This window comes from Misgurnus anguillicaudatus, chromosome 19 (genome assembly GCF_027580225.2).
Source record: "Misgurnus anguillicaudatus chromosome 19, ASM2758022v2, whole genome shotgun sequence".
Classification (NCBI taxonomy): Eukaryota; Metazoa; Chordata; class Actinopteri; order Cypriniformes; family Cobitidae; genus Misgurnus; species Misgurnus anguillicaudatus.
Genome location: NC_073355.2, coordinates 15,128,168 through 15,154,568, shown reverse-complemented (window position 1 = coordinate 15,154,568; position 26,401 = coordinate 15,128,168). Strand labels below are relative to the sequence as shown.

Genomic DNA, 26,401 nt, shown 5'->3' with positions numbered 1-26,401 from the left:
ATAAATAAATAGCAGGTTATTTGTATTGGTTGTTTTCATGGTGGTGTCGTTTTATATGCCGGTTAAGAATGCAGTAAATGTTTTTGGGTAGAAGGTAAAATTTAATTCAAATTCACTATTATACCTCATGAGTAGAAAGGAAATCCATCCAAGAAAAACATTGCATATCCCCTGAGACACGGACAGGTGCGTCAGTCGAAACCGGTTTGGTAAGTCAAGACAGTCCGGTTGGTTCACATTCAGAAGAGCTGTGCAGACAGATTGTGACATCCAAGAACCGCGAGAAGGATTCGAAAGCATACACTATGAATAGCTCTCGCGATAATCTGATGTCATACTTTTGTCAGTTTGAACAGCACCACATGAGCGAAGCGCCATGCAGCCCCCGGACTGCTAGGAGGCGCAATTTTACCCCAAATCCCACACAAGGAAGCTTAGGACTCGACTCCAAAATAATCACCAAAGTACAGGGAAACTGTACGACGCTGTCCCTGTTCAGATGGGATGGCAACCCTAACTAACGAACGGAGGGCTTTTGCGCACAAGATCAACAGGTTGGTTTACACTTTACACAGTTTGAAACGTAAGCGTGTCGTAAAGTAGTTGTCGGGATCGACTCTTATGGGAAAGATAAAGAGACCCGCCACGAGTTGACCTGAACCTTTTGTTTAGTTCAGTGCACTTCTCAACTATATGACAGTATATCAAACCATATGAGTTTTCGACTACAACGCGTTTTGCAGTGTAAATATTACATTTGAAGCTTATATCATTTTGAAGCGATCTGAGGTTGGTGTCGGCGATATGTGGATGCATTGAGTTGTAATGGGATAAGTGATATTGCTATATCGCTACTGTAAATGTCTCTTTGAATGCGGTGACACTTTCAACTATTCAAATACATGTCACTTTGTGTTTTGGGAATGTGCCTAGGGCTGTACTTTCATTTAATACAGAGGTTTGCTGATATTGTGAGATTATTAATGGTATGCGGATCACTAATGTAACTTGTTGTTGTTTGTTCAGTTTATGTTACCTCAGAGAAAATGTATCAGGAAAATCATTTAAATGGATTTAATGGTTATAATAGAAACGTTATTGGTTTTAATGGATACTATAACGATCCCTACTTGTGATGTTTTTTGACGTTTGGAACCAAGAGAACCCCCCCCCCCAAAACACACAACATTAAGAAATGTTATATTGATTTTAATGGTAAACAGATGATGGATCATAATGGTGTTTGTAATAAAAACCATTAGAACAGGGGTCCTCAACCTTTATCGCTTCAAAGCCCCCTTATTGTCAACAACAAAATGTAAAGTCCCCCCCAACTTACAATTTCTAGCAAATAAATATACTAGAGCTTGACCTAAACCTGTATTCTTTACAAACATAATCAAACACTAAGAAATATCTAGATTTTTAGTTGTTTAGCTTATTTTAATGTTTGTTTTGTCTTATTTTAAATTGCATTGTTATGGCTGCTTTATTATTTGTGGACTGGATCAGACATGATAAATTGATAAAGAGATTAAAATCACCTCAGGACGCCAATGAACATGTTGGAAAAACATGAGAACAAAGTGAAATCTTGGAATGTAGGTAAAGATAAACATCCATGTGTGAGTCTTCAGGGTGCATTTTTGTATTACCATTGTACTTTATACACCCTGCTTCAGAAAGATTAGTATATCAAAATACAGTACTAGTCAACATTCAAAGGATGAAAGTTTTCTTTACCCCATACCAGTTCTTCTTAGGACAACTCTGATGAACTTTTTTGATCCACTTCAAATGCTGACTGGTATACTTCACAAATAAACAACCACACAGAAATTGGAAACACTACAGAATGTACAGTCTTGATGATCTTAAAGATGTTTACATTTAATCAAAGCAAATTACTCCAACGCATTCATTTTAATGTTTGTGTGCTCCTTGAAAACCAAACCCACGCCCCTGGTGTTGCTATCACCAAACTCTTGGCTCAGCGTAAGGTGTGGCATTACTACCATAGCAAGCTACTATGTCTTAAAAAGTTGAAACTTTGTTCATGGATACACCAGATGAGTTGTTGTCCCTGTTTTGTGGCCTAAAGGGATGAAACTTTGGTGCACTGGCTTATGTTTCGTTCACGTACCGTCTCCTTTTGCATGCTCCTTACTGTCTTCACCTCTGTGAGAACAGACTCATTGTTTCACTGCAGGATGTAGGAAAGGGTGTTGCGCTCCATTCCAAGTTTTCCTCTTTCCTTTTTAAAAAGGAAATGGGAAGCCACGGTAAAAGCAGCATTCCTAACCACTCTGAGCCAGGACATTCATTTATTAACGTGCACAAATGTTACACTTTTTTGTAAACACACTTTGTATTTTGTCACACACTGTAAAATAAAACGTGCGTTATTATTATTACCATTAGTTTAGTCTGACCTTGCACGCTTAGAGTTTGTTTTAAGAGGTTTTCCTTCACAGTCCCAGTGTTGTAATCTCAGGAAGTGGTTAGTCCCTGAAGTGGCTTGACCCCAGGGACGCGGCCATGTCCGCCTGTTTGGATCACATCGGGATTGGTTAAGGCTCTGGGCCTGATGATGCTCTCTGCAGGGTTTTGTTAAGCAGTCTTTAAATTGCATTGCACGCACTCTTAAAAGTAAAATGCTGTGTAGAAACCATCCTACATTTGATCTTGCGATCATTTATCAAGAGTGCGTGTGATTCATAAACCGTACTTATGGACAGAAAATGCGCATACCCCTTTCTTTTGGATGTGAAAATTATAAATCGCAAATGATCTTGAACTTGTGCGCAGCTGAGCAATTTCAAATCTCCGCAAGGTCCACAAGTTTACAACGAATGCTAAAACACCTGTTGGAAAGCATCTTTTGCAATGATTTTTGTGTGAGCATATCGGTGAACACCCCTGACCACCCGGTGAGTTTTACGTCTTTGTAAACGAAAGTATAATGCATTTTAGGAAGGTTTGTTCCAGTGCACCTATACAGCCATTGTAGAGTTGGGAGGTTATAGAACAAACACACGAAAATTCTCGGGCCAGCATCATATGTCCAAATTTCAGTCAAAACCGTTCTATTTCATCATAAACAATCTGAAAACAGGGTTTTAAGTGTAAATTACCGAACTTGTCCTTTAAACCCAATTTCGAGCAGCAAGAAAGGCTAATATTGCCAAAAACCTGCAGCAATCGGACAAGCAAAAGTGCATATGTCTGCTCAGACCCTGACGTGGCGCTAAGCACTTTTCCGCGTCAAAGACAGTTAATATGGACTTTTTGCATACGCACACTTTCTAAATGAGGCCCCAGGGGTTTTCAAACTTGCCAAATATGATAAACCTTTTGAGAGGGAACCCCTGCCTAAAATATAAATAGCAATTTATGTATTTTTATGTTTAATGAATATATAAATGGCTTCACTTAGAGTAATGCTGGATGTAAAAACATTGTACAGCAACTTTGACAATAAATTTTGTTTTATTTAGCCGCTTTCCAAAGGAATCCTGTCTTATAAACCCAAAAAAAAATAAGATAAAGGGAATTGTAATAAGTATAAATGTTTCTAAAATGTATGTAGCAAGAAATTAGAGAGAAACTCCTACAATTTTTACAAATTTTCTTTTGCTTTTTTCTCTGGTATTTCCTGGGGACCCCCTAGAACAGGTGTCTCCAACCTTTTTGTCAGCAAGGTCTACCACAGTGGATAAAACCTGGCTAAATGGCTAAATCTGGAGGGCTTTTACTTGTTGATTTTATTTTATTTTAATTGATAATATGTTTTAGTAGTATTGTTTAAAATGTCAAACTGAGTCAAGCTAATATTATGTAATAAATACATTTTACAATTGAGACATAATAGAATTGGCGGGCGCCTCACAGATTCTGTGCGGGAACCACGTTGGAGACCCTTGGCCTATAACCTCTTGGAGGTCCCCTGGTGGTCCCCGGACACCAGTTTGAAAACCCCTGCCATAGACATCCCAAGAACCTTTGAGAGAACCTTTTTGTTTGCCGAAAGGTTTCTTGTAGTTAAAAATAAGGTCCTTAAACTATAAAAAAATCTCAATTTTTTCCCAATTTTTCCCCTTACATACAAAAATGGTTCTTCTATGGCATTGCTGTGTGAAACCTATTGTAGTACTACTATTGTTAAAGGAATGGTCTACCCTTTTGCCATATTAAACTATGTTATTACCTCAACCTAGACGAATTAATACATACCTATCTTGTGAATGTGTTAGCATTTAGCCTAGCCCCATTCATTCCTATGGTACCAAAAAAAAGTTTTATTTTGTGGCACCATACTTACTGGTATAACTCCTCATGTAACAGTCTTTAAATAGGGAAAACACGGAAGTGTTTGGTGGCTTCCTTGTTTGGTACCATAGGAATGAATGGGTCTAGGCTAAATGCTAACACATTCACGACGCGCTGTACAGTGCACGTTTTGAAAAAAAAAATAGATATGTATTAATTTGTCTAAGTTGAGGTAATAACATAGTTTAATATGGCAAAAGGGTAGACCATTCCTTTAAGAGTTTGTGTTAAAACAGCAAAAGTCAGGAGTAGTTATGTGAATATTTGCATTTTCTGAAGGAAATGTGTTTGCCCTTGCCCATGCAAAACTCAGTACCGCGATGCTAAAGTTAAGTACGGTTGCAGAAGAGTTGCTATGCAGTTCCTATGTGCTGTGATTGGTATGCAGATTGACAATTGTAAGTCTGTTTTCTTAAAAAAGTCAAATTAAGTACTAACATTGATAAATCTAAGCATGAGCATACTACTGTAGTAAGAGGGATGCTTTTCTTTAGTAAACACCAGTAATGATGGGAAGTGTGTGTTTTGAAGGGAGCTGGAGTATTTGCAGCTGTGCATGAGCATGTATGCTTTGTGTGTATATCTTTGTCTAAGTAAGAGCGAGACATTTTGAGTTTGTAAGGCAGCAGCTGTCGGCTGTCTCTGGCTGGATGAGGGGTTGCTGGGTTATTCGGCTTTGTGCCGCATTAAAGCCTCTCATTTGTATTTGGTACCGAAATTGGCAGAGCTTTTCCAAAATTGGCAGCTCAGCATCTCTTAAAATGTTTTGCTCATGTTTGATCTTCCCTGTCTGTCGTATATACACCCCGCATCTGATGCGTCGTAATCTTGATTGTCTTTGTGGCTATTGTGTACTTGGATATGAGCTCCCGATGTGATAAGAAATCATGCAAATATAATTTCCTCTCTGCTTTTGTCTCTCACAGGACAGTAGCGTCTGAGGTCAGAAAGCAGGTTTCCCGAGAATATGGCTCTCCGCAGATGTCCAAAAAACGCGGTGGAATTCATCAGCCGGTTTGTCTTTACTTGTGTTTGTTCATGTCAGTTTCTCTTAGTCTGCACAGAAATCTGTGGGCATCCCACATCCAAAATTGGCTTAGTAGGATGAGGGCGTCATTTAGGAGCTTGCAGAATATTTGTTTTGAAAACAGATCAACATTCAGATGCTTAAAACTGGCTTTAATATGATACTGTGAATCACATAATGAAAGTTCTTGCTGTAGAGCAATTATGCTGAACTTTGTTTAGCCCAATATACAAATCTAAATAACATGTAGATAGTGCTGCGTCATGTTTGCAGAATAAAAGTTTTTGTTTACATAATATATGTGTGTGTGTACTCTTTATAATAATTATGTTTATATAAAGACACACACATAAATGTATAATTTTAAGAAATTTTTTATTTATATAATAAATATTTATATTTATATATAATATAGATTATATATAAATATAAACATGTATATACACATGCAAATGTTTCTTAATTATATACATGCGTGTGTGTATGTGTATTTATACATAATTATTATACACAGTACACCCACATATATTATGTTAACAAAAACTTTATTCTGCAAACGATTAGTCGCGACGATTAATCTTAAAGGAACACGCCCACATTTTGGGAATTTAGCTTATTCACCGTATCCCCCAGAGTTAGATAAGTCCATACATACCTCTCTCATCTCCGTGCGTGCTGTAACTCTGTCTGACGCAGCCCCCGCTAGCTTAGCTTAGCACAAAGACTGGAAATGCATGGCTCCAGCTAGTATACTGCTCCCAATAAGTGACAAAATAACGCGATCATTTTCCTATTTATGTGTTGTGATTTGTATAGTCAAACCGTGTACAAATAACAAGGTGATATGAGACACAGCGATCTTTTAACAGTATACATACTGAGAACTATATTCTCTGAAGACGAAGCACTGCCGCATGGGCGGAGTGATTTGCACAACTCTGACCGAATTCTCTGCTCCTCACCAGGGGCTTCTCGTGTGCTGCGAGCAGATCACTCCGCCCATGCGGCAGTGCTTCGTCTTCAGAGAATATAGTTCTCAGTATGTATACTGTTAAAAGATCGCTGTGTCTCATATCACCTTGTTATTTGTACACGGTTTGACTATACAAATCACAACACATAAATAGGAAAATGATCGCGTTATTTTGTCACTTATTGGGAGCAGTATACTAGCTGGAGCCATGCATTTCCAGTCTTTGTGCTAAGCTAAGCTAGCGGGGGCTGCGTCAGACAGAGTTACAGCACGCACGGAGATGAGAGAGGTATGTATGGACTTATCTAACTCTGGGGGATACGTTGAATAAGCTAAATTCCCAAAATGTGGGCGTGTTCCTTTAAGGCAGCACTACATGTACATATTTAAAATTAACATGTAGTTATTTAACACCGCTGTGTTTTGTCTAGTTAGTTCACACTAAGATCACATGATTTACTTGATAAAGTTAAAGAATAGGAATCAAAAGGGAAAGTGGAAATAACCACAGATCCCAAATACTTCCCCTTCTCTTAATACACACACACACTGAAACAGTAACTGTAAACAATGTTTTTCATTTATACAGTGTTGAGGAAGCTAATTTGAAACTATAGCTCCCCAGATTCAACTAAAAGCTTCCCATAATGTAAAGAGATCAAATTAAAGTCAAACTGTCCTTTTGAAAACAAGTTGGTTAAACTTAAAAGTTAATTTAACTTAATAATATTAGTTGACACAACAAATTTTAAGTCTTTTCCCACCATTGACGAGTTATCTAGTCAATTAAGAGAAAGATAACATTTGCTTAAAAAATTTGTTTCTGGTGAAATTTTATGTTAATCTGCAATACCGCTTTATTTACTAATTTTAAACTGTATATGTTTTGATAATCATTCTGAATCTGATCTCTAACAAAATTCCTTCACAAAAATGCAATTATTTTCAGCTTTTTGCTAAATAATTAGTCATTTTAAAGAAAGATACCCATATTTAAGAGTTTATAAGCAGAGAAAAAATATAGATAGGATGAAATGTTTTTTTTCCCGTTTTGTTTGTTTGTTTATTGATTGTTTGAAAGCAAAGGGGCTGTTCTTTGATGTATTTGCATGTTTATAAATTTTTAGACATTTTTTTCCTGGAAGGCATTTTGTGAAACGTTTGTGAAAATCCCAAACAATGCTGGCGGGGATTGGAATGAGTTAAGTTGAATACATTTTTTTAAGTAACTTAATTTTTTAAGTTGTACCAACAAATGTTTTACATTGTGCTACTAACAAGACAACTACACTGAAGTTATTTAACAATATCAGGATAAATCATATATAGGGCTGATTGAAATTGACCTAAATTAATTTCTTTCTATAATTTTGGGATGATATACGATAAATATCTCAAGTTTTTTAAATGTACATACATAGATACAGTTCATTGAAAGTGTTTGAATCTATTTTATGCAATAAGTTTTCTGGAAAAAAATCATAGTATTCCCTGTGTAGTGTAGGATAATATCATAAAATTTCTAGCCTTTCAAGCACATGTGATAAACTGTTTGCTTTAGATGCTTATATCTTCTGCATGCGAATGTTGATTCATACCAAAATGCTTTTTTGCATTGTTGTGTTTCACACATGAAAACGTCTCTGGTTACGTATGTAACTGTTGTTCCTTGAGAAAGGAACAAGACGCTGCATCTCCCTTCCCGTACTTCCTGCATCCCTGAAACAGCATCATTGGCAATATTTCACATAGCGATATTCTTCCTGGCTCCTGCATCACCCTGTCTTTCTCGTTAAGCCTCACCATTGATTGAATTTAATATACACATTCAGACGCACTTACCCCTGGAGGCGTCCTCAAAGTGTCACCGCCATAGATATGTATCAAGGCTAGATGTCTTACGGCGGAGTCTCTAACGGCCATCTTACCTCAGACAGCTCGCTCACTCGTAGCATTGAGTTTATTGGTGCAGTTACTTTTAAATGACCATAACTTGCTCAATTTTCAAACGGTTTGGTTTTTTACAAACGTTATTAACCTGGCTATAATTCTGGATGCATTAACCTGTTTCATGAATTTTATTTTTATTTTTTATAAGTATGCAATGTCATAGGTACATCTTTGACGTTTATAACAAACTAAATCGTTTGAAAATCGATAAAAAATTAAGCAAGTTATGGTCATTTAAAAGTACCTGCATCATTTAAACTCAATGCTACCCTGTGGTAAGATGGCCGCCAAAATGCAGACGTTCCACCCAATTGGCCAGCAGCGCGGGGGAGACATCTAGCCTTTATACATATCTATGGTCACCGCAGTGATGTAACCTTGCGTCCTCACATTTAGTCATTGAATTTTAAGGTATTGGACCTGGAAAGTCCTTGAAAGGTCCTTGAATTTAAGGTTAAGTAAGGTCTGGGAACCCTGTATTAACTCTTTCCCCGCCAGCGTTTTAAAAAACGTTGCTAGCCAGCGCTTTAAAAAACGTTGCTAGCCAGCGCCAGCATTTTGTATGATTTTCACAAAAGTTTAATGCCTTCCAGAAAATTTTCTTCTTTAAATATATAAACAAACAATATATCAAATGAAAGAACAGAAAAAATTGAGGTAGTTTTTTCAAAAATACCAAATTTTGAGCAAAAAGCTAAAGAATATAGCTTAAGAAGATAAAGGACTTAGTTACAGATCAGATTCAGATTGATGATCAAAACATACTGTTTTTACTGTTAAAATTTACTGTTTAAATGAATCAATGCTTCAGTGTTTTATAAGTTGGGTAAGAGCGCCATCAAGTGGATGATAGTGGAAATATGGATTGCCATAAAAACTCGTCATCGCCAGGGAAGTGTTTTCTCTTAATTGACGAGATAACTTGTCCATGGTGGGGAAAGAGTTAAAAGGGCATAGGATGAAAATCAATTTTTTTCTTCCCTCTTTGAAAATATACAGCCGCACAACATGCAAGCTGGTTGGAAGGCTTCTGTCTGTCCTCAGTACACATGCTTCTGTTGCAAAGAATGATGGTCATATCACGATACCTTTTGTACTCTTTCAGGTGCCTCTGACGGAGGTGGTGGAGCCAATAGACTTTGAAGAGTATGTCAGCAGTCATCCACCAGGAGCTGAGTCAGGGTGCTTGAGACAGCTGCTGGAGTTTCCCAGTGATGATCTGGAGCTGGTTCTTCAGGAGAGAGAGTGTGCTACCATAGAGCCGCCTCTACCTGACGAGGAGTGAGTCGACCATCTCACATACTGTATACACACATACACATAGACACCACTGTATAATCAAGCTTGCTCTTCCTCGCACCCTCATTGGTAATCACGTAATCTCATTATCTTGGATAAGTTTGTCTGCTGTGCTACCTGTATGTTGTATAAATGGGCGTTTGACGTAAAAATGTTTTTGTACTCCCTGCTAGCTGTCTGGATGCCAGAGTGAGGGATGCGTTGAGTGTCTACACTGACGACTGGCTCATCATTCAGAGAAAGTAAGTGATCTGCATCTGAATCATATTTTAGATTCCTGAAAAAGATATATTCATACATTTTCTATCTGTGAGGCTTTTGAACGTTGACGTTTTATTGCTACCTTTTTTTTTCACTGTGCCTAAAATTTTTTAGGGTGAGTCTCAATCAGGGGCTGGTTGCATAAACATAGCCAGTAAGTTAAGTAACTAATCAGTCTTAATTTTCAAATTGAAACGAGATCAGACTTGAAACAGTCATGATCAGTTTTGAAGTAAAAAATTGATGACTAACTTGTAAGACTAGTCTAAACAGTTTATGCAACCGGCCACTGCTCCCTTATTCATTAGTCAGGGCACTGATCAGGAAGTCGGACATTTTAAGGGCTGTCTTGCAAAATCCACACAGTGCACTGCAAAGTTCGTTCCATAAAAATTCCCATAATGCAATGCAAGAACAAGGTAGCATCGATGCTCCCTATGTTACCTTACCAGAAATCATCTGTTCTCTTCTGAAGCTTTTCAACCGAAATTGTGTGAGTCAACTCATTAGAAATAATAGCAGTTTCTCAATATTACTGTTCTTGGTCACAAAATGTAGTTTTAGTTTAGACGAGAAAATATATATACAGTACTGTGCATAAGTCTTATGCTGCGTTTACACCAACCGCGGTAGATGCGTGATTTCAATGTTAAGTCAATGTGAAGACGAGTTGACGCGCGTCTTGAGGTCCCGCAGTGCGAAAGAAGCATTTGGCGTGGTGCAGAAGACGCTTTTCCGCCTCATTCGTGCGTCTAGCTCGCGCGAATTGAGCGTTGTGCGCGGTACGCGCGAGTGGTGCTTTTTGTGCATTTTGTGTTTGACGCGGATTGCCGGCTGACGCCCGAGTTGAAAAATTTGAACTTTGGCGGAATTTTGCGCCGCATTAACCAATCAGGAGCCTGCTTGCTGCTGTGGAGGCACCCCCGCCCGGATCATTTAACATGAAGGAACGCTTGATAGTTTCCGTGAGCAGTCACCAGGATACAACACAAGTTCTTATTTCTATAGAGATAGGACCTCTCTTGGAAGAGTGTCAATGAGGACATCGGGCAACCTGGTAAGTTGTAATACACATTTCACTTTTGAGTCACGTGACGTTTATCGACCTGCGCCGTCTATTTTCCAGGTTACCAAAAACAAACCGATAACTCACAATCAACATCAGTCATCTTGCAAACAGACAACCGCATAGCACTTGCCCCTCCCGCAAGAAGCGGATTTTGCCTCTGACGCACGTCAAATGCTTGCTTTTTCGGCGTGTCTACTCTATACACGCGAATGCATTCAAACTGTTCAAGCGGCAAACTAGGCACTTTAGACACGATTTTGACGCATGAACGCGGTTGGTGTAAACGCACCATTAGGCCACCACCACCAGACTTGTTGTTTTAGAAGTTTAATGTCCATCCATATTTATTTTTCAATTTATTTTATTAAGATACAAACAGAAAATACAGGAAATATGTACAAGAAATAAAAAAATTAATTTCAGGACTTCTTTAAAATTAGAAATTAGGAATTAATTTTATTTAGGTTTAAGAGATTCTGCAGTTTCCTGCTATTGCTCAAGTGGAAGGGGAGTTTACCCTAAATACTTGACACATCAGTTTACATTTTTATACAGTTTTTAATACTATATACACATTTCCTGTATTTTCTGGATGTATTCTATTAAAGAGACTGAGAAATAATTATATATGATCACTATAACATTGCAAAAACAACAAATCTAATTGTGGCATGGCGGTCTAAAACTTTAGCACAGTACTATATATATATAAATCTGCTGCCGATACATAAAGATAGCACCTATTTAAAAATTTCCTTCAATGTATTCTAAGATGTGAGTTCCAGGTGTGACCAGTGGACTTTTTTCTTGTCTGTATTAAATGAAACGGAATAATTTGTGTTTTTCATTGTGTACTCTAACCAGTTTATAAAAAGAGAGATGTCGTCTCTGCGCGTTGCTTATGAATATTAGTGGTAACTTCTCTCATCATATTTTTTTATAGTCATGTCATCGGAAAATAAGTCAATTTATAGTGAGCCAGTGTCCTTAACAGTGCCCTATCCTATGTACACAATATACTCATTCACCACCTAGGAAGCTAGGGAACTGTTTGAGACGCACGGTTAGAGAAAATACATCAACATGTTTAGGGATTATTTATATTTGTTTACAAATTAATTTAAATGAATAGTTAATAGTCAAATATGAAAATTCTCTCAGGTCAAATCTGTATGACCTTCCTTTATTTAGTTGAACGCAAACTAATAATTTATATTAAAAACGCCTTTATGTTATCATTATAGTAATACAAATGAGTGTGTTAATCAATAATCAGTGTCTTTTGAAGGGAAACATTAGGTTTGTGAGAGAAATGGAGTTTGCAGTTAATACATTACATATTCATGGTAACATATGAAGAGTTCCAAAACGCAATAAATCCATTTTGACTAATTTGGGTAAAAACGTGTTTTCTATACCAAGAATGTGACAAGATGAAAACCACTATTTTCTGTTACAAACTTTCACATAGCATATTTAGGTTATAAAAATATAAAAATTCAAATCCATAATTTTAAAGATTTATTAGAAAAACGTAGAATTTTTTCCGCAAAATGCAATAAATCCATGAAGTTTTTTTTTTCAAAATGCTATAAATCTATTGAATCAATATATAAATGTGCATTCATCTTTGCCATGTTATATTCATTGACTAGTGGTATACACTGATTAAAAAAAGAAACATTAATGGCATTAATCAAAACACTTACTTTGTCATATTAAGAACACTGTCATTGAACTTTTTTGACATGGATCAGCTGTAAAATGTTATGTTCCTGCTCGATTTTCGTGACTTCGCAGAAAATAATTGAAAGTTTTTCATAAGATCCCCTGAGGTCAATGTGTTAGCATGACAGAAGCTTGATGCTGTTGTGTGAGAACAAGCAACAGCCGGCATTTTTCCTTCCCCCAAATGCCTCTTACGTAAATTATTCGCTTTTGATGGCTTATGTTTCTTCCCCGCCATAGAAAACCACCACAGGTTTAGCAATGCCATCAAAAGTATTATTTCGTTTTTGTTTGTTTGTTGATCACGAAGTAAAAAGTAGATGAGGAAAACTAGGATTATGTTTGTATTCAACGCGCCGCCATTGTTCTTTACAATGCAAGGAATGGTGCACTGTGATTGGTTTATTGCATTCTGCAGAGAAGGAGGACTGGCGTTTGTAGCGGTTTGGAAAAAAGGAGAAAATATGACAGAATAACACGGCGGATATCGGATTTTGCGTTAAATTAAGAATTGACTTTTTAACACTTACCTGATGCAATATTGATTTTTGCGATAACTTTTTTTTATGTGGTTTCACATCGATAACATTGATTCTCATTGGTTCTTGACTGTGACAATATCTAATAGATAATTGTCATGACACACATGTTCAACGAAATAAATAAAGTTCACATATGTACATATGTGATTGCATGAAGATGAATAAATAAGGAGAGAGTTTTTGCATTAAAGCATTAAAATAAAAATCTAGGCATAAGCCATTTGAAGTAATCCGTACACATACATTTGTTTCATAGGGCAAATGTGCCCAGATTTGTTACTGGTTATATGCAGCATAGATGTGTACTAGATGTTTTATGATATTTTAGGTATCAGAGATACAGCACAACTCAGACACCTCACAACTCTGAGCGGCAGCGGGAGAAGCAAAAAGGCCTCGTGAAACAAACCTTTGAGCTCGATGAAGCCTCTACTGACCGCCAGGATGAGCAGGTACTACCTTACTGCAGTAATATTACATCGAATCTCACAAGTTTTCCCTTCCTCTACCAATCATTTCCCTTTATATCAGTAATGACCTGAAAAATAAAATCATCTAGAGGCCAAAAAAACTCTGCTGTCATCGAGTATTTCTAAAAATAGTCAGTTTTGTCTAGCTGTGTGTTTTAACAGTGAGTTTTGTCTGTGTCAGGATGACTCAAAGAGGCAGTCTGTGTCGCTGGATGACACACCGCGGGGCAGCTGGGCCTCCAGTATATTTGACCTAAAAAACTCCACGCCAGACTCACTGCTGCCCTCTGTGCTGGAGCGCACGGCAGCCGAGGACATGGACAGGCGCAACGCTGAGAACCGCCTGCAGGGGCGCCACGCTAATCTGCTGGGGCTTTACCCCGCACCGGATGAGGTCTGAATTGATTCAAACCGGAGTTAAAGTTTGTGCATGAGCAAAAGAAGGAATACAAGGGAAAGTTGAGTTATTATATGTAGGAGACGATGAGTGACATCCAAGAGTCTTTCATGTAGGAGAGCTGTCAAGCTGAAGTTCAGAAGCATAGACGTTTCCTCTCTTATTATCCATCTGTGATGTTGTGTGAACTTTCTTACATGGCATGTTCTTTGTCTCTTCTCCTCCGCATTGCTCGTCCTCTCGCTTTATGTCTGTGTACACATTGTTTCTGATGACTGTGCAAACGTTTCCATGGCGTTGGCTGAACCGTAGTCTTAATGACAGTGCTGTGTGTTTGGCAGGATGAAGCCGTGGAGAGATGTGTCATCCCGGAGGTGCCCAAAGAGCACAGCGGCCAGAGGATCATGGTCAAGTGTTTGTCACTCAAGTGAGTCACAGAAACATCTGATCCAAGTCATTGTTCAGTAAGAGATAGGGCTGGGTGAAAATATAGTTTATCGGATTAATCACTTTTCTTGGTCTAATAATGATCCCCAAGTCAGACTTTTAGCTAAGCAAGAGGTCACAGTCCTAGATGTGTGCTCAGTTTCATCACTGATTTATTGTTCTGTCTAATCAGATTCACTTAAAATTCGGGGCAAATTCATCTGTCCCTTTTGCCAAAAAATAAAATAAAAATTTTCCCCCTGTTTGCTTATGTCCTTATGTTAAAAAAGTCACTTTTTGCACATGCATGTCAAAAGGGATGGAAGAAAGGATGTTGTGGACACATTGGGTCACGTCCTACCCTGTTTTTATGCAAATCCGTATTGAATCATGAAATGAGTGCCAGTGCCCACCCTAGTGTCTAACTAGATTTATTTTAACCTTAACACGCCCTCTGATTTTACATCCACCCTGAAGATCTAAACTAAATGCAATGTGTTCTGACTTGCTCTTGCTGTTTCTCCAGATTTGAGATTGAAATTGAGCCAATCTTTGGATCAGTGGCTCTGTATGATGTCAAGGAAAAGAAAAAGGTATTACTGTCAACATTGTAACATTTTGACCAATAGCAGTGTTTTAGGCAAATATTTATGTTGATAAACCTTTATGTCAGTATCATCTTTAAAAGTCAGTTTTTAAACCCATCAAGATGCTCAGTCCCTCCAGAAATGTTTGTATCTTGATGTTGTATATTTTTATCCTATTTTGATGTGTTATTTGAGGACTTTTTATTTGTATTAGGCAAGCATTTATGGTTCCCTAATTAGTACAAGCATCACACTTTTCTGTGCAAATTTCTGAAAATTACTGCCACAAAATCAGTTATTTTGATCACAAAATATCATGGATAAATAGCAGTAAAATTAGTAAGATCACCCAACCTTAATTTCGAAACGCAATGAGAAGCTACAGTAGCTGCCACATGACATCGGCCGAGACAACGTGTGGACAATACGCGCTCTATAAAGCAGTTTGTCCATTTAGGGCTACTGTAGAAACATGACGGCGACTTCCGTGTTAGGAGACACATGGTGTATGTAAATAAAAACGACTCATGCCCAGGTAATAAAAACAATGCAGTTCATTTTGTAATGTCTTTATACAGCACTGATAATATAGTTATGTATATTATATTGCATTTCTGTCAAGAGATTCTTCAAAAAGTTACACAACGCATATTTAAAGGTTCAATAAATCTCTCAATAGCAAAACAATGTTGAAAAAATATAAAAACTCTGTCATTTGCTCACCCATTTGTGTCACCAAAAACTATGTGGTGTTTTAGCATTGAATATTACAGAACATATTTAATTAAAGTCAGCATGTGACGTAAGAAAATCATGATAAAAGAATCATGATTGAAGTATCTCATATGACTTACAGTCTGTTTACACCTGGTGTTAAAGGTGCAGTGTGTAAATTTTAGCGGCATCTAGTGGTGAGGTTGCGAATTGCAACCAACGGCTCAATCCACTGCTCACCCCTCGCTTTTGAAACACATAGAAAAGCTATGGTAGCCGCCACATGTCATCAACGGAGACAACTTTGAAAAAAGTTTGTCCGTTAAGGGCTTCTGTGGAAACATGGCGGCACAAATTGGCAACTTCCATGTAAGGGGACCCTCTGTGCATGTAGATAAAAACGTCTCATTCTAAGGTAATAAATACATAACGGTTCATTATAAAAAGGTCTTTATACACCCCTGATCATATAGTTTTGTATATTATTTTGCATTCCTGTCAAGAGATCCTTTTAAAAATTACACACTACACCTTTAAAGGTGCGTTGTGTAACTTTAGAGGGATCTCTTGACATAAATGCAATATAATATATGATCAGTGGTGTATAAAGACCTTACATAATGAACTGTATTGTTTTTATTACCTTAGAATGAGCCGTACACAGTGAGTCCCCTTACATGAAAGTTGCCGTAATGTTTCTACAGTAGCCCTAAACAGACAAACTGTTTTAAAGAGTTTGTCTCAGACGACGACATGTTTGTGCTGTGGCGGCTACCATATGGGTTTTGAAATTCAGGGGTGAGCTTTTGGTTGCAATTTGCAATCTCTCCACTAGATGCCGCAAAAATGTACACACCACCTTTAAGATGCGTTTTGGTTGATCGTATCAAAAGTGAATGAGGCTAAAAACAGGTGTAAAACGCTTTGAGCATGTCGACTTTCGACCACATTTAGAGGTTGTCGAAAACATATTCGAGCGGATTGCTTTTGTTGTGTAGACCAGCGGTTCTCAAACTTTTTTGGGACCTCACGCGAGGGATAATAAGCTAATAATTTCATAAGCTCATATCTCCATCCCCTCGAAATGTAGTAATATTTTTATACAAAGAAAATAATACTGAAAACATGTAATGGTTTCATATGTTTATTATGGTTTGTTCAAATAACTTACAATGTGTTGAATTAGGAAGCTGCTGTAGACTGTTGGACCGCATAAAGCTTGATGTGTCGCCATAAAAACTCACACCAGAGGGACTTTTAAAACATCGCCCAAAAAGTATAAAAGCACAAATTCTTGGTCTATTCCAAGTACAAACACTCGACTGACTTTCCCATTGTAAAGATGGTGGGATGTCTCTGTGGTGCTAGTTGCGCATTGACGACCCGTCACCCAGAGCAACAACATGAAATTATTCAATATATCTTCATATGATATACTGTATCAGGCCACTTCTTCATTTTATCCTCACGCTGGGTCATACATGACAGGTGTAGTAAATATTTACCATAACTGTTTAAATCATGTTTTATACGTGGTCCAACGACACTGTTTTCTACCGGCCGGCTATTTATACGAAGGTCACGCACAAAAAATGGAACTACGTCACATCGCTTACGTTTGCGTTCGAAAATAAGATGATTTAATCGGAAGCACGCCCATTGTCGAGGTTACACGTCTGGACGGAACTTAACTTCGAACAAGGGAAATCTACTTATTTAGCTTGTTATCAGAAATAAACTATTCTAAAAGGACTATATGTTTATTGATTATTAGCCGAAGTTACCGGAAGTTACGTTTGTTCCACAAAAGTCGTTTGTTTATGTTGTTACTGCTAAAATCATCTATAGACCATCCCCTCGAAATAATCAGGACAGAAGCGGTTGAAAGTGGACAAAGGTGTGACACCAGGTGTGAACAGGAATGCTTCTCTCTCATCCATTTTATCCGATCGAGCAAAACACATCTTAAAGCCTTAGGTGCTGTATTTCAATATTCTGAAGCTTTGTGTACAGAACAGATTGAAATTTATGTTCTTTCTCGATGAAAATGTTCCCCTGTGGTGTAACTCTCTAATCTCATTTATGTAAATTCAAACTTCCCTCAAGATGTGCTGCTCAATCTTCAAAGACAAGTGACATTAATATTTGTGATATTTGAGAGCGACGGCTCATACTAAATCATATAGGTTTGGAACGACGTGAAGGTGAGTAAGTGACAGAACTGTCATACCTGCTTGTGGATTTAAACCACCAGAGTTTTTGAGCAAACACTCGACCCCAGGTTGTTACAGAGGGATTATCCGTGTAATAGGAATATTGCAAGTCTTTTAGGATAAAAGCACTAGCAAATTAACAAGTTACTATCACTCGTGTCCACTGTCTGCAAGCTTATATACCACAGAAATATCTAAACAACTCATGAGATCATGTTTTCTCACATCCTGTTTCTTCACCTGCTGCAGTTTTAACAGTGCTTCGTTTCTCTTTCAGATTTCAGAAGATTTTCATTTTGATCTGAACTCGGATCAGATGAAAGGTTTGCTCCGCCCACATAACCCCCATGTAGCCATCTCCACCCTGGCCCGATCTGCCATCTTCTCCATCACGTACCCGTCTCCTGACATCTTCCTTGTCATTAAGGTACGGCCAGCAGAGGGCGCTACACAGCATTGCCTTTAGAGGTCAAAGAAGGTCAGAGTACAGTAAAAATGGGCTAAAATCTGTGTGTGTGTGTGTGTTTGTTTCAGTTGGAGAAAGTTCTTCAGCAGGGGGATATCGGCGAATGTTGCGAGCCGTACATGGTCATGAAGGAGTCTGACTCCACTAAGGTAGAGATGTGTCCTTGTGTGCGTACATAGCGATTTCATCAGGCACACCAGGCGGGATTATGATATGCTCTGAGGATTTCTCAATCTGGTCTCGACTTTTGCAATATTTGTCAATCTTTTCTAAAATGAGCAAGGTCCAGTAGATGCTGGAGTCTGACACTGTATCATTCGGGTGCCAAGTAGCTTTTTTTGGTTGTTTGAAATGGCATGATCAGATTACCTTTACACTGGCGTTGCTCAACCAACCAGATGGTTGCGCTGAAGTAGTTCAGTGGTTTTGACCTTTTGTCTGTGTGTGTGCATGTGCAGCATAAGGAGAAGCTGGAGAAGTTAAAGGGGCAGGCTGAGCAGATGTGCACCAGGTTGGGTCGTTTCCGAATGCCCTTCGCCTGGACAGCCATTCATCTGCTTAACATCGTAAGCAGCGTTGGCGGGCTTGAGCGCTCAGATTCAGACTCGGATACAGGTATTAACCAGTGACATCTGTCACAGCGTTGTTATTTTAAGCACTTCTGCTGAGACAAGCTCTGAATAGACTGTATTTAGCATTTTAGAGATTGCTGATCAAATTTTTGGCACAAATAGTATTAATGCACGCAGTATGGAGAATGTTGGTATTAAAATATCTTAAAGGAATAGGTCATTTCAGAATAGGAATTCTCTCATAATTTACTCACCCTCATGCCATCCCAGATGTATGTGAATAATGAATAATTTTGTTATAAAGTGCCATTATTTTATTGGTATGTCGGAGCCAACATGGCAAAGCACCTTAAAGCTCACATACCCATTATTAAAGTAATTCAAGTGAGTTAATATGTCTTCTGAAGCTATTGTTTTTAAAGGGGACAGATCAAGAAAATCTGACTTTTTCCATGTTTAAGTGCTAATTGAGTCCCCAGTGCTTCTATCAACCTAGAAAATGTGAAAAAGATCAACCCAGTAACTTAGCTTTGGCAAACCATTTTCTGCAAGCATGTGAAAAAAAAGGTCATTCAAATTTGGCTCCCCTTGTGATGTCAGAAAGGGAATAATACCGCCCCCTTAATCTGCACTATCCAACAACGGCACTGCCATTTAGTTCAGAGATCAGCTCATTTGCATTTATAAGGACACACCCAAAAACGACACATATTTGCTCACACCTACAAAGCGGGCCATTTTAACATGTTATAATAAATTATCTATGGGGTATTTTGAGCTAGATCTTCACATACTACCCTGGGGACACCTGATTTATTTTACATCTTAAAAAGTATTTTGAAATTTCCCCTTTATGTCCCCTTTGAAATTATAAACATTTTGAGCTTATTTTGTAATCAATACATTTTTTTGATTCTTGCATGTCTTTTTACGACAGGAACCAATGAAATTCTACATTATAAACATGAAATTACCACATTTCCAATATGCTGATATGTATGTTTCCTTGGATATCCAATTTAACAATCGCTAAATAATCTCAAAATAAGATTTTTTTTCTCACAAATGTTTTATTTCACTTCACACTACAAATATTAACGCACTTGAGTCATCATCACTCCTGACGAAGAGTGTTGACAACTAAAATATGCAATACTAAATAGATATATAGAAAATTATATATATATGACGTAGTGTTGTATGCACTTTTTAATCTCTACAGAACGTAAAGGGACATGGAACGAGAGGAAGAAAAAAGGCTTCGAAAGGATGAGCGTTGGAGACGATGTGTGCAACTTTACCAACTTCCGCCCAGCAACTCTCACCGTCACCAATTTCTTTAAACAGGCTCGTTTGCTATGAACATATCTGTGATGGTAATTTATTATCACGCTGTTATTGTTTCGCCGTGAGTGACTGTTGGTGTTTTGTGTTACTGTTTTAGGAGGGGGACAGGCTGAGCGATGAGGACTTGTATAAGTTCCTGGCAGACATGAGGAGGCCGTCATCCGTCCTGCGTCGACTCAGACCGGTGACAGGTACCAGAATTCACTTGTTATTCACTTAAATAATGTGCATTATAACGAATTGTAAGAGTTGTCTGTTATTATTCTAGCTCAGTTAAAGATCGACATCTCTCCGGCCCCTGAGGCTCCTCACTACTGTCTGTCTCCGGAGCTGCTCCACGTGAAGCCGTACCCTGACCCGCGCGTACGCCCCACTAAAGAAGTGCTGGAGTTTCCTGCTCGTTACGTCTACACACCTCACACCACCTACAGGTCTGTCCGCACACTTACATACATGTATAGATGCAGTTAGGGCTGTCACAATGATTCAATAATAGTCTTATTGCGATGATTTCAGATCACCGCAATGATTGCACATCTCTCTAAAAACACAAGGGGGAGCTGCAGTGCCTGTATAAACGAGACAGTATCATATTACTTTTAAATATGTGTTATGTGTATTAATATTTACTGCCAGGTAAACCTTGGAAAATGTATGAGAATTAACTGTCAAAGCAACAAAAAGACAATTAATCGTCATAACCGTCAAAGCCCTAAAACCGGCAATTAATCTTCATAATCGTCACAGGTTAATTAGACAATTAACCGTCAGCAAAGTTTCATAATCGTGACAAAAAAAGGCACTACCGTAGAGTTAAAGGGATAGTTTACCCAAAAATAAAAATCATTTACTCCCCCTCATGTTGTTACAGACCTGTATAAATTTGTTTTGTGGAACACAAAGTAAGATATTTAAAGCAATGTTTGGCTAAACCGTTTGTGAGCACTATTGACTTCCATAGTAATTTTCTTCCCAACTGTGGAAGTCAGTGGTGCTCCTGTTTCCTGCACAAATATCTTCCTTTGTGTTTAGCAAAACAAATACATTTATACAGGTATGTAACAACTTGAGGGTGAGTGAATTATGACATAATACAAATTTTTGGGTGAACTATTCCTTTATTTTTTATGGCTAAAGATCAAAGTCTCACTATCTAGACAAAAAAGCATAAAAATGTTCAATTATATTCCTAATTATATTTAAGACATTCAAAGACATCCGTTTTTTTAAATAACACTTTTATTTTTGTATAAATAACAAATATATGCACATTATAGATTTTTTTTGTATTTTGTCATAATAATTAGCGTAGTTATCAAAGTAGTATAAAAATAAGGGTTTTAGGACATACTGTCTGGGTTCATGAATTAAGTGAAACCTTTCATCTAGGAATGACTTTACCAGCATTTTACACAGTATATTGCATGAAGAGGCTCAATGTTAAAGTGAAATTATTAGCAAAGACATCATCTGTCTATGTGAGCTATGTTTTTAAAGACACAAATGGAGTGTTGATGAGGGTCACGTTTCCATATCCTCGCAGGTAAGCAGTTGATATTAGGGAATCTCTTTGGCGGTTACACCACATTCTGAAATGAGAAGCAAGTACTGACATGAGCTTATGGTTTTATGAACTGAAGATCACATGTTTATCCATCATCATCATGAGTTTAAATCTGCAAGGTCTTACCTGTTCCTGTAACTGGGCCAGCTGCTGGGTTTGATTCTTTAATTTTATTTTCTGTTCCTCTGCCCACTTCATCAGATCCTTCAGAAGTGCTGTGTTTTTAAATGTCTTATACTGTCAGAAGAGCATACGTCAGTGTAATGTGTACAGTTTTAGTGTAACTGAATGAAGGTGTCATTTTTCTGCATCTTCAGTACCTTGATGATCTCCGGCAAAGAGCTGTTTAAGTCTTCCTCCAAATTTTTTAGTTTTTTCTTTAGCTCCGCCTCTTCCTGCTCCAGCCTAGTAATCTTGCTTCTGCTTTCTTGGGTCTGGGCCTGTAGACTTTCCATTTGAGCCTAAAAACAAAACAGCTGTTTAACACACCAATAAAAAAAACACTAGCTGCGTTTACATTACAGATGTGCGCAAAACTTATCCAATATGTTCAAATGTCGATAAAAATGATAAGTCATTACAAACATCACATACACGGATTTTGGCTATTTTAAGCCATTAAGAAAAGCCCCTTATACTTGGGAGAGGCAACATTTATTAGGTGTTTCTCAGAGGTAATAGTACATTATTTTAAATCAAAGGAGATGTATGATTGTTTTCCAAACAATATTTGCAAAGAAAGCCTGCTTTACTTGGGGCCAAACATGTATGATGTGTTTCTGGGAGATTTTGTTTAAATACTGCGTCATCTTCAAGTAATGATTGTGATTTAACATCAGTTGACCTGAAAATGTGAATAAACTGTTTCCATTGCAGTTTTGCGAAATACAACTTTTCCAAATTGCCTGAAAAACCATCTCATCTAAGCGTAAAAAGTATTTTGTGAAATGTATGTGTTTCCATTAACCGTATTTTAGGGATGCTCCAATCGATCGGCCGCAGATCGATATCGGTCGATATTTGCATTAAGTGACTCGAACGGTACCCGCTAAATTTGCCGATATCATGAATCGATCTTTCTATTTACTTTTGTCTTCAAAACACGTGAACAGAAGGATCTCTCTCACGTCTTAAAGCTACAGTAACCTAATGCATCTCTTAATAAATTCACTCTCTGGTCTTGACTAAAGAACTGATGTACTTCATACGAATGCGTGTATGTTTAATGCATACAGTAAAAACTGTGATGTGTTTTATTTTCATTACATAAACCTTTTTAAAGACAATTTAAATTTCTCTTTGCAGAAGAAATATTTGTTGTGCTAATTTATTTGATTCTCTATTAAAACAATAATTTACCTAATTACTGTAATATAAGTAACATATCAAAGGAAACATCTGTGGTATTACTTTATCTAGAAAAAATGTTAACAGTTACAAAGAGCTTGCATATCAGCTTGAAGAATCGGTGATCGGCATTGGTATCGGTCGATCACGAAGACAACAAATCGGTATCGGCTCAAAAAATCCTGATTGGACCATCCCTACCGTATTTTTAATTTGCAATATCAACTTGTGCAATTTGAAGGCTAATGGAAACGCATCTATTGACTGCTTTCAGATAAAATAGATCTGATTCCTGTGAATCCAGTTTGAGACAATAGTACCTCACTATTGAAACATGGTGCACAGCGTACAACTCGCTAAGTGCGGAAATTATGGTAATGCAGGACTGTCATTCAGTGGCTGTGGGCGGGGCTTTATCAATGTGACCTCACATTAACAAGAGAATCAAAATGTCATGTCTAATGAGACTGTTTTGTAATAATATAATAATGGGGATTAAAAAATTCAGAATATACCAGATTCAGTATTTCAACAAATTCAGGCTAATAGACCTGTTGCTGTCTGTGATGTCATAAGAAGAATTAACACAAAGTTGGTCGACACAAAGATTTCATGTGGCCTTTTATCGTACATATTTTTTGCTTTTTGTTGTAGTTTTGTTTGTTACAGTCTTTTTGCAGCTATAGTTTTGATATAGTTGTTATAGCCATTCATAGGTAAGGTATAATTTACAACAAGCTGTTGAATTATAAGAAAATAATGCACACCCGGGGTGGTAATGTTGCCTCTTTTTAATTATTTTGTGAATTATTTTCAAATTATTTGTTTTGTTAACACACATTTATGCTTTATTTGTTGAAATTAAAGAAATCTGTTATTCCCGTTAAACTTGTCGTAGTAATATGGAACTATAATTCAGTCAACAGACCTAGAACTACCTCATAGGTGTGCGTTTCCTAAAAAATAGAGTGAAGCATTGTAACAGCCCTTTGGGTTTTAAAGCCCCATCATGTTCATCATCTTACTGTATAGAAAACAGCTGCATAAAGATTCTTGAAATATCTCCTTTTGTGTTCCACAAATAGCATAAATGACACAGTAGTTTTACCTGAATAAGCTTGAGCTTCTCTTTAATCTGAAGTTCGGTTTGAGCCGCCTGCTCTGTGTCAAGACCCAGCCTCTTGACCTCACTCTCGGTTCTTCTGATGGCCTTCATCACGCGCTCCAGCTTTGCTTCTGTGCTTTGATACATGTGATGCAGGGACTCGCTGAACTGCAAAACGCCATACATGAGAACGCTCACCTCATCCACAGAAGCCAGATTTCCTTTGCTCTGAATATTTTTCAATGGAGATGAGATGACACAGTTCAGACACAGAGCCGCACACAGCACGCATAAAACTGTCTGCATCCTGGGCTGCAAATTCACACCGTCCTCCTGTGCGTTGCAAGCAAACTGATGGCCGATGATGAAGGAAACAACCTTTTAATGCGTAGATTACATTTCTGGTGCTGCTTTTATAAGCCGTGACTGTGTGTCAAAGCGTGGACATTGGGAAATCAACCGAGATATGGGGTCCTATCAGAGCTGTGCGTGTCTGGAAGAGAGGCAGAGAGAGAGACCTTGAACTTATGACAGTTAGACAGAAGGTTAGTGATATTGAACCAGAGACGTGCAGAGTGCTCGAACGGTTGCCAACACGTTACTCACCTTTAACTTCTCGTGTCATCCTTTATCCACCAAAACTGGTTCGGGTGCCAGAGCTTGTGCTCATTTAGAGGTCTTCTAAGGCTAACCTGCGAACCAGCCCATGCTTTCACTGATCTGTAAGACAAGGCTGACTGTTGCATCATAATCTACCCAAAGACAACTAGGCTACACCATAAATCATAGTTCATAAATTGTCAAGTTTAAATCTTAAAATCTTAATATTCAAAGTGATTTGATTCAGCAAAGATCAAAATGGGCACCAAATCTTTTACTAAATCAACTTCATTATACAGTAAATTTGTAAAAACACTGAAACTTTAAAATGTGACTCAATAACTTAAAAATACAGTATTTAGTATCACATGCAGTCTAAGAGATAAAGGCCTGTGTGTTCATGCCGTTATCACCTCCTCGCTGTTTGATTTGGGCTAAAGTGATGCGTTTCAAATCTATTTTCGTCCACTGTTACTCAAACTTTTCAGGAGTTGGATGCGTGTCATCTCGTGGTCATACGTGCCTGTACCCTGATTTCAACAGCTGGTTCTCTAAGAACGTGTAACCTAAAGTTAACTTGGCAATTTACATGTTGTCTGGTGCTGCTCTTTTACTGTATTGAATAGGTTTCATTATCTTTTTCTAGACCGCTTACAGTAGTACTGTAGTTATAAACTTGCTTTAGTACATTATACTTTACATCAGGCCCCTGCTTTACATAATATATTTACAAATGTGGCATTAAAGGAGCATTTCACCCGTAAAAACATTAATCTTTATTGAAATTGTGTCATATTTGTAGTCGAAATGTAACATACATTTCGAATTTGGTGCCTATTTGACCGAGAAAAGGGGTGTTTTGTAGTCTTACCCCCTCAACAAAGATATTGGACTTCCTTTTTTCAATGATGCAAAATGATGATTTTTACATCATTGAAAGAAGGAAGTCTAACACTGAAATCTGTATTTATCCTGTCTCAGCGGAAACTGAGGAAATGATGCACAACCATTTAAAAACATGACTGGGGTTCTAACTATACAAACCTAATGCAAATGGGGGAAGTGTCCCTTTAAAAACTATTTTAACTGTGATTCCTGTAGCTTAATTCGTACACCATTGCGTTAGCACTGCATAGGTCGTAAGTTAAATCAAAGATACTGGATCAAAAATAAGGCGACCCTGATTATAAGATGCCACCCCCCCCCCCTCCAAGGTGTACCTTGTCTTTTATAAAGTTAATGCTTTAATTACAAAATACTTTTCATAAGTCAAAGGGGACCCATTTGCTACCCCACGTTCTTTATTACTTTTTATATGCCGTACAGTACCATATATAACTTACAGACATCTGGATTTATTTTATAATTTCATTAACAGTAGAAGTCTGCGTTACTATAAACGAGTGTAGTTGACT

At 37.7% G+C, this 26,401-nt stretch overlaps 2 protein-coding genes across 4 annotated transcripts in view; one reads left to right on the top strand and one right to left on the bottom strand.

Moving 5' to 3' along the window:
- The first annotated feature begins 363 nt into the window (after window positions 1-363).
- dock6 (dedicator of cytokinesis 6) overlaps window positions 364-26,401 on the top strand; it is a 65,678-nt gene continuing 39,640 nt past the window's right edge. For all 3 annotated transcript variants that reach the window (XM_073857008.1, XM_073857007.1, XM_073857006.1), the window contains exons 1-14: window positions 364-554; window positions 5,256-5,343; window positions 9,385-9,560; window positions 9,752-9,820; window positions 13,507-13,630; window positions 13,830-14,042; window positions 14,387-14,472; window positions 14,998-15,064; window positions 18,263-18,412; window positions 18,520-18,600; window positions 18,910-19,066; window positions 20,246-20,370; window positions 20,468-20,561; window positions 20,639-20,801. In XM_073857008.1, the coding sequence (XP_073713109.1) occupies window positions 505-554; window positions 5,256-5,343; window positions 9,385-9,560; window positions 9,752-9,820; window positions 13,507-13,630; window positions 13,830-14,042; window positions 14,387-14,472; window positions 14,998-15,064; window positions 18,263-18,412; window positions 18,520-18,600; window positions 18,910-19,066; window positions 20,246-20,370; window positions 20,468-20,561; window positions 20,639-20,801 (1,643 nt within the window). In that variant the 5' untranslated portion in view covers window positions 364-504. The remainder of the gene's footprint in view (window positions 555-5,255; window positions 5,344-9,384; window positions 9,561-9,751; window positions 9,821-13,506; window positions 13,631-13,829; window positions 14,043-14,386; window positions 14,473-14,997; window positions 15,065-18,262; window positions 18,413-18,519; window positions 18,601-18,909; window positions 19,067-20,245; window positions 20,371-20,467; window positions 20,562-20,638; window positions 20,802-26,401) is intronic.
- On the bottom strand, window positions 21,588-24,778 carry angptl8 (angiopoietin like 8). The gene is made up of 4 exons (XM_055189289.2): window positions 24,390-24,778; window positions 22,255-22,395; window positions 22,061-22,171; window positions 21,588-21,959 (listed from the first exon to the last, which is right to left on the bottom strand). The coding sequence occupies exons 1-4, from the start codon at window positions 24,690-24,692 to the stop codon at window positions 21,948-21,950; spliced, it is 567 nt and encodes a 188-aa protein (XP_055045264.2). The 5' UTR covers window positions 24,693-24,778; the 3' UTR covers window positions 21,588-21,947.